Below are 8,797 nucleotides of genomic sequence, written 5' to 3'. Positions count from 1 at the left end.
GTGGTATTTAAACTTAATTATTGAAATGAAAAAAAAGGCCTAAGCTTGCATAGCACCAACTTTGGTGATGCGCAGTTACAATTAAAGCATGAGGCCTAGGGCCAGGCAAAACTCTTGCAACGTTATATTATTGTTTAAACCATGCTAAACAGTGAAATTTGGAACAGCACTGCCATTTTCCAATACAGTACTTTTAATGAAACCAGTGCAAAGTTTTAGGATTTTTTTTAATTTAATTTGGCCTAAATCTTTGGTAAATTGTTCCTTTATTAAAATATCTTAAAAATGTATTATTTGGGATAGCAATTAAAAAATAATAATAGGCTACACTTATTGAGACTCAAAATCTAGTTTTTTGTGTTATCAGTACACTTCCTGTCCATGGAGGAAATAAGATTGAGTTTCTTTTCACAGACTCGGCCGCGTTTACGACGCACAATTCAAGCGCATGCGTAAAAAGTACATAATTTTGGGCACAGCGGCTGAGTTAGCGCGGTGGGCTTACGAAACGGCCAAATGCGACGTCGACATCAATGTCGAGTTGGTTATTGCGTTGTTGTTACCGTTATTGTTGAATTGAATCATCATTATCATGTTTATTACCATCATCCTCAATATTATTATTTAAGACTAGACTGAAATTTGGGAAAAAATGTATTCGTGACCTGACTTTTTGGGACAAAGACGTGGGCCTAAAATGTCTACATTGAATATTCCCTCCTCGATGAGAACATTTTTAAAACTAGACGCTCATAGATGGCATCTTGGCCTAAGGATGGGATTTTTGTATCTTCTCTCTCTGACCATGGTTGGGGCTGAGGTTAGAAATTTTATGATTATGTCATCTGCAGATGGCAGAAATAGCACTCTCATGCTTAAATTTTAATTCAACTCTCCTTTTTTCTCCATTTTATTTTTATTTTGAAAAAATTAGAGGGCCCGGGCCATCTCCCTACAAGGGGAGGCGGCATCGGTGGGAGGAGTGCTCATGGCCCCTCGTCGGGGAGATTTGGCTGCCTTCGGGGAGAAAACCACAATTTCGTCGGGGAGAAATATAAAATTATATGTATTTTTGATAATATATTTGAAAATCATTTATTTGAAATTAGCGCATTATAAATATTTATTATTATTATTTACATATTAGTAAGACTGTTAGATAAGCCCACTCCCCCCACCCCGGACCTCTTTCGGAACATTTTAAGCGACGCTCGACCACGCCCAGTTGTCGTTGGGAAATCCTTCCACCTCGGCAGGGGAACCCGCCCCGACGGGGACCTCATACCCCTCCCCCGTCGGGTAAATTGTGGCGCCACTCCTGCCCCTACTTTCAATCCTCTATTGACTATGGTTCCCTTTCACCACAGTTGGAAAATGAGACTTTTAGCATTTGAGACTTAGAATGAAATACAAGTGACTTACGTTTAAAAAAGTTTTTGGCCCAATCCTGGCTGACCCGAATGTTTGATAATATAGGTCCGGTTCTTTTGCATGACATAAAATGTTTTCCAATATTTAAATAATATATTTGATAAGCTTAAACCTAATCAATTTTAGACCTGTGGTTACCATTATATCAACGAACAAATAGCCATGAAGAGCTGCTTTTTAGCTGTATTATTGTGTTTTTGCATACCCATTTGAAATGGGTTCCGACCCGTTGCCACCCGGGCCCGTTGCCACCCGGCCCGTTGCCACCCGGCCTTTTACCACCCGGCCCGTTGCCATCCGGCCTTTTGCCACCCTAGACCCGTTGCCACCCAGCCTTTAGCCACCCGGCCTTTTGCCACCGTAGGCCCGTTGCTACCCAGGCTTTTTGACATCCGGCCTTCTGCCACCGTAGGCCCGTTGCTACCGTTGCCTTTTGACATCCGGCCTTCTGCCACCCGGCCTTTTGCTACCCGGCCCGTTGCTTCTCGTTTCGGATAATGGTATTCAGTGGGGCGCTGATAGGACGCGATGTTTAACCATTTGCGTCATCAGCAGGCCCCATGTTATTCTGTTGAAAATATTGCCTTTGAAACTTATTTTTGAGTCTTTAAGTGCCATTTCCAGGAATATAGAGGCATCTACTCTACAAATTTGCTCACTTAACGCCTACCACCTGTGAGTGGATATTTTTGTAGTAGGAAAATTTATAAAGTGGCAGGATAATTCTAAAATAAAATGGAGAAGAAAAGAAATTTATATTCAAAATTAAGTCTGAGAGTGCCAGTTTCGACCATCTTGAAGTACACAGGCTTACGACGGCCCGCCGCTGGTCTCAACAGATTGGAACTGGCCCCAGCTTAAAAAGGATTGAATCCCGGGAAGTAGTGGATATTCAGGAGAACGTCGTATACATGGCTTCACATTTGTATGTTACAGGGTATTGATGTGGACAGGTGCGGATCCAGAGATGTCCAAAAAGGTGTGTGGGGGGGGGGGTGGGTGGCGAAAGGGGGCCTAAAGTTGGGCCGATCGAGACAACACCGTCTAGACCCCCGAAAATAACATTAGAGGCGTTCTGGGCTTATATTTTTTCCTTTTCTTTCTTTTTTTCTTTTTTTTTTTACCTTCCAAATTGGGGGCCGTGGCTTGGGGGCCGTGGCTTGGGGCCCGGGACTTGGCCCCCCCCCCCACCAAATCCGCCTTGCTTAATGTTTGATATTTTATTTTATTAAAACAAATTTACTTGAATTTATAAACGTGTCTGTCCATTATTCACTTGTACGTGTACTTTATATGAGTGCTTAGTCGCTAGAATAACGTGTCAATTGTCTATTTTCAAGACGATAAATTCAGATATACAGATATATTTTATCGTCACTTTCAGAGACATAGACTTTTTTTTTTACTAATGGTACAACATCCAACCAAATTAAGTAAATAAATAAAAAGTACACGAAAAATCCATAATCTATGCATCCTGGGGTAGGGTTGTTCATATCTTAGGGCTGCAGCCTGCATACCCCACTGTTTACAATTTAAAGAGTATTATTTAGGGCCCTAATGGCAGATGGGTAGAAATTATTTATTTACCTTGTTTTGTTGGCATTTAAACTCCTGTAACGGCGACCGCTTCTCATTGTTTTAAAGAAACATCATAAAAACAATACAATTAATATTTCAGGTCGCATACCAAGAGATTTTAATGCGCACAAGAAGAACATGTGTTTCTGGCCCTCTTAATTGAGGATTTGATTGCCATTTTAGATCATTGGAGATGTGAATCCCGAGAAATTTGATTTCCTCAACAACTTCGACTGGTTACCATTTATTTTAAGAGCTTCTTTACGGTTTTAGTTACATTTAGTATGATTTTGTTAGTTCACACCATTCATTAATATGCAGCCCGGAGGAACTCGGTGTTAAGAGAAAGGTTCCAGGCACTACCTGGCCAATTTTTACAAGTTGAGGACGCTCCGTTAGAAAATTAACTATCCAGTTACAAAATAAGACCATCAATTTACATTTTAGGATTTATATTTTAGGTTTATTTATGGGTATGTTCAAAAACATGATTATTATAATGCGACACTTTTAATAAACGTTTTTTTTTTGTACAAGACTGTATGAAACGGAATGTCATGTGCCAATTGGTATGATGTCTCTTTCTTTACATTTTTTGTTTTTGTTTTTGTTTTTTTTATAACTTTTTTTTTTTTGGGTGGGGCGGGATGGGAACGTGTCCCCCCGACGGCCATTATTAAAATATGTAAATTATTTACATAATTGTAGTTTATTTATACGGTATTTCGACTGATATTCGTAACCTTGTGTGAACCATCCTAAAGGCCCTGTCACATAGTAGCGAATAGATCTAACGTATGCCGAGCGTTCACTTTTTTTTCTAAAGCTTTGTCTACACTATCAAACTTCATCAAAAAAGCATCACATAAAATGTGATGGAAAAATATCATCAAAATACATCAAACTCCATCAAATAATGTGATGTACTTTGATGAAACGTAATTATCAAATCCGATTGGTTGGTGTAAATTTTAGTGTTTGCTTATTGGTCAAAAGGTGTTTCCTAATTTTAAACGTCCATACTATCAAATTTTTACATCAAAGTTGATCAAATAATAGAAAGATGGAGCAGGAGGAGTTGGCTGCTGTGTGTCTAATTGCTGGGATTATGTTAAAGAGGAAGAGAGAGAGGGAAGAAAAGAAAAAAGAAAAGAGGATGTGGATTAAGCCATGGCTTGAGAGAAGAAATGAATTGGGAGCATGCGAGACACTAATGAGAGAGCTAAGATCGGAAGATAGGAAGGGGTTTGAGAATTATATAAGAATGGATTACATGCTATTTGACCATTTGTTGGAACTTGTGGGACCTACTATTAGCAAGAAGGATACCAACTTGCGGGAAGCGATCCCAGCACATCACCGTTTAAGTGTAACATTGCGGTTCCTGGCTACTGGTAAGTATTAATCATAATTTGTACTTTGACTTTTATCATGAAATAGTAATATGGCCAATCTTTAAGCTAATCTAGGCTACTGACGTAGTTGCTGCTTGCTTGTCACTGAATAATTTTAGCGCTTAACATTAATATTTATTTCAGGAGAATCTTACACAAGCTTGGCCTATCAACATAGGGTTTCGGAGCAGTCTCTCAGCAGGTTAATTCCTGAAGTATGCGAGGCAATCTACAATAGCCTAAAAGATGAGTACATGAAGGTAAACAACCACTTTCAAAAACCTTTCAAATACATGTCAAAATATCTACTATCTTAATACTGTATGATTTTTTTAAAAGTCATGGTATAGAGTGTAATGTGTTTGCTTTTGTCTATGTTTCACACATCCCATTTTGTTTTGTGTAACTGTATGTCCTTTCTTCAAGTACAAGTAAATATTTAACACCAATAATGTGCAAAAACACTTTACTTTATTGATACATTCCATTCAAATAATATTTTTATAATAGTGAAAATTATGAATATAAAATGCATTGTTATTCATAATCTGCCATTCCACTCCATCCAGTTTTCATTAAATACTCTAGTATATACAGTAATACTTTAAAATTAAATGAATATTTGTATAATTAGCAAGAACTTTAAATATAATGCATTGTTATTCATATAACCTGCTATTGCATTCTATCTGATTTCTATTAGATTCAGTAGTGTCAATACTTTAAATAAATAGCAAGAATTGATTAAATAAAGAGCTCAAATTATCAAAAATGCTTGAGCCCCACCCCCTGCCCTTGATCACAGCAGGGTTCACAAATCTACCATTTTTAACAGATACCCCTGCCCCAGGAGCCATTCTGGTCCACTCTCTACAAATTTGCACCCACCCAATAAAAATCCTGTGTGCAGGCCTGATCCATCCAATTTTCATTAGATTTGAATCCTGAATATGTTTCTGTTAAAAATGTTGATTTTCAAGCAAACATAAAATTTTGAAGAGCCTGTATAATTCAGTGATACGGTATTAATCACGGCATTCATGAAGTCTAATTTAGAAATAGCAACAACACAGAAGTGTAATTTAGAAATAGCAACAAAATTAAATAAAAATTACCGTAGAATTTTTGATTCATAGTAATTAACATTTTATAATATAGTATGCAATAAAAAAAAAAACCAAATGTATGCAAATACTGTAGCAAGAACCCAGAATATAAAGCAGTCAAATTTGTTAATTTCTTAGAATCTCATTCTTCAGATTCACAAAGTATTGCTTGTATTTTCAATTTAATTTGATTAATTTTTTTTCGATCACCGATTCTCTTGAGTTCAGCGGCCACATACCAACCGAAATGGTCTTCAGGGCCCTTACTATTTGCAGACGAGAGTACTTGCATAGATTTATCAATTAGCTCCTCATCTGGATTTGTCCTTTTCTTCTTTGATTTTTTCATGGGAGGGGAAATTGCTGAAAAGGATGACATTACAGAGAGGGGGGACATCTCTGAGACAGGGGACATTTCTGGGAGAGGGGCAATGGGAACAGAGTCTAAGTTAAATTCTGGTTCACAATTAACTGACATCAGTTCCTGGCTTGTTGATTCAAATACTTCCGGTGCAATTGCATCTTCCAACAAAGGTGTCCCAGTAGAATTGATACATGGATTCATCTAAAAATTAAAAATAAAATATATATTTATACATATATATATATATATATATATATATTCATATATATAATTTTTAGTTTCATCTTTTTTTTAGATTCCATCAACACAAGATGAGTGGACGAAAGTTTCCAATGATTACTTCCAAAAATGGCAGTTTCCAAATTGATGGAAAACATATCAATATGCAGTGTCCTCCAAAATCCGGTTCCTACTATTACAATTACAAGGGGACCCACTCCATCGTCTTGATGGCGTTAGTTGATGCAAACTACAAGTTTTTATACATCGACGTAGGATGCAATGGAAGGATCAGTGATGGCGGTGTGCTGCGAAATTCAACTCTTTGGCAGGCACTGACATCAGAAACCAACATTCTAAACATCCCAGAGCCATGCAGGTTGCCAGGATCTGATATTGTCACACTACATGTCATACTTGCCGACGACGCCTTTCCTCTTCACAAGCACATCATGAAGCCATACCCTCAAAGAGGATTATCAAGGAAAAAGAGAGCCTACAATTACAGATTAAGCCGAGGCCGCCGAGTAGTAGAGAATGTGTTTGGACATCTCGCTAACAGATTCAGAATCTATCACTCCAAAATAATGTTAGACCCTTCTAATTGCCAGAAAGTTGTGCTATGTACATGTGTACTGCACAATTACTTAAGGGCAAATGGGGAGGAAATGTCAATGGAAGCAGTATCCAAGCTTCAGAACTTGGATAGTTAAGGCAGCAATAACAGTACATCAATTGCTAAAGATGTTAGAGAAAAATTTTGTCACTATGTAAATGAAGTGACACCTCTTCCATGGCAATATAATTGGAACGCAAAAATTTGCTACAGTTATGAGATCACTTTCTAAGGATCTCTCTCAACCCCCACCCCTAAACAAAATAAACAACTTACAGATGATGTAGATTTACGTGGGGTGACATGGTCTGCCAAGAATGAAAGGCTTGTAAAAAAAGGCCATCTTGAAATGTAGCAATCCAGAGAGCTTCGTCCACTGCTTTTGCTCTCGGTTTCTTTTCGTCTTTCAGAGCGATAATACGTCCTCAGAGCATTTATTTTTAGCTTAACTTCAGTTTCTGTGAATGGAAAAAAATGTATAAAATAAATAAATACTGTAAATATGATTTGATTTCAATAGAATTTAGTGAATTATATTATAAAATGTAGGCAAGGAGAGCCTGAACTAAAATGTTATTTGTTTCTGTCGTTTATTTTGTTTTATATATTAAACATTATTCACATTCATATATTTTCCTTCATATATTCTAATTCATTTTATAACAATTTATAAAAATTTAATGTAAATCAACATATGGGCCTAACCTAGCCTACAGTAGATGAGGTTAATTGAAACATAATAAATCCTCACCTACTACTACTACTACTAGCTACATTCATCAATAAGGGCAAATAAAAAAAATTATTAGATTATCACTCCCCACCTGCATAAAAAATTCGGGAAATATTGATGCGGGAATAAAAAAATTTTTTTGTTAACGCATCAATTATTTCAACAGCATAAAAATAACAATGAAATTTTGTGACTTCAAACACATTTTCTTTAAAACAACTACTGTATAAAATTAAACCAGTTTATATACAATATTTACTATTACACACCAAATATAAACAGTCCCTCTCTCATCGATAAAAACAAAAGCGAAATAATCTATTGTTCCGATAAAAAAAACAAAAAAAAACAAAAAAAAAACTGCCCTTCCTCAATTTAAAAAAAAAAAAGAAGAGTGATCTAATAATTGTTTCTATGTGCCCTAATGTAGTTAGATTTTAAAAAGCCGCTAGCGCATCATGGCAAAGGCACTAAGTTAGGCTAAGGCCTGGCAAGCTCAAGCTTTTACAGAAACTTCATTCTTGGCTAGGCTAAATAAAGAGTCAATTAATGTTTGAAGCCTACGATGTAGTAGGTTGCGGCCCTCTAGCCTAGGCCTACTGGGACTCCTCCTTATCCGAGTCTAGCTTAGGCCGAAATCGATCAAGTTCAGGCTGGTTTGGGTTCCGTACGCCTGTCTACAGTAGCCTGGGTTTCGTCTAGGATAGCAGAAAGAAGTAGGCCTAACCAGGCTAGGCCTACGGTAGCTAGCTAAGCTAGGCACACCCAATCAAATCTCCACTGAAAACGCTAGCAAAATGCTATCGGCATAGGCCTAGCCTAGGCCGGCATATACTTCGTATTCAGCATTGATTCAGTACAAACATTCTTCACTCACAAAGGCAAAGTTCACTCAGCTACATCAAGTTAAGCCTGGTTTCCTGTCGACGTAAAGGTCAGAATTTCTTACGTTTCATACGTTTCTTACGATTCTTACGCAAAGTTGAAATAATGCCGACGTTAACGACGTTTGCGTTGATCGTGTTGGGCCGCAGATAAAAAAGCAATTTTCAGCCGCTTACGAAAGTTGAACTTACGACGTTGAACTCCATCCAGAGTCCAAAACGAGCGCTTGCGACTGTTACGTTGAGTTGAATTTTTCTTGCAATACGACATAAAAATGACGTCATTTGTAGTCACTTACGATTGGCTGCCTTTCCCACTAATCCGTCCTTGTTACCCAGGGTGTTCGCGCGAATGTAGGCCTCTACCTCTTTATATTATGAGCTGCACTTTAAATGTTAGCAAAACGTCTCAACATGGATTATTGTAAAGAAGTTAGGCCTACATTATTAAAATACAAAAAGGCCTATT

General features: G+C 37.4%; 2 protein-coding genes across 2 annotated transcripts; both read left to right on the top strand.

Moving 5' to 3' along the window:
* The first annotated feature begins 4,060 nt into the window (after positions 1–4,060).
* On the top strand, positions 4,061–4,845 carry LOC117106923. Its single transcript, XM_033248446.1, has 2 exons — positions 4,061–4,406; positions 4,551–4,845. The coding sequence occupies exons 1-2, from the start codon at positions 4,076–4,078 to the stop codon at positions 4,721–4,723; spliced, it is 504 nt and encodes a 167-aa protein (XP_033104337.1). The 5' UTR covers positions 4,061–4,075; the 3' UTR covers positions 4,724–4,845.
* Positions 4,846–6,172: 1,327 nt separating this feature from the next.
* LOC117106922 lies at positions 6,173–6,970 on the top strand. The gene has a single exon (XM_033248445.1). It carries the CDS (start codon positions 6,188–6,190, stop codon positions 6,806–6,808), a length of 621 nt encoding a protein of 206 aa, XP_033104336.1. The 5' UTR covers positions 6,173–6,187; the 3' UTR covers positions 6,809–6,970.
* Positions 6,971–8,797: the final 1,827 nt, after the last annotated feature.

The sequence above is a fragment of the Anneissia japonica genome, unplaced genomic scaffold, assembly GCF_011630105.1.
Source record: "Anneissia japonica isolate Jap-2015-1 unplaced genomic scaffold, ASM1163010v1 scaffold288160_len75421_cov193, whole genome shotgun sequence".
NCBI classification, from domain to species: domain Eukaryota; kingdom Metazoa; phylum Echinodermata; class Crinoidea; order Comatulida; family Comatulidae; genus Anneissia; species Anneissia japonica.
Note: the sequence above shows the minus strand (reverse complement) of the source record. Positions and strands in the feature narration are given on the sequence as shown.

What these genes read in the sequence shown, in the direction of transcription:
- LOC117106922 (XM_033248445.1), top strand. Translation starts at nt 6,188, where the DNA reads ATGAGTGGACGAAAGTTTCCAATGATTACTTCCAAAAATGGCAGTTTC.
- LOC117106923 (XM_033248446.1), top strand. Translation starts at nt 4,076, where the DNA reads ATGGAGCAGGAGGAGTTGGCTGCTGTGTGTCTAATTGCTGGGATTATG. An exon ending in ATTGCGGTTCCTGGCTACTG is followed by an intron (nt 4,407 to 4,550) that starts GTAAGTATTAAT and finishes TATTTATTTCAG; the next exon opens with GAGAATCTTACACAAGCTTG.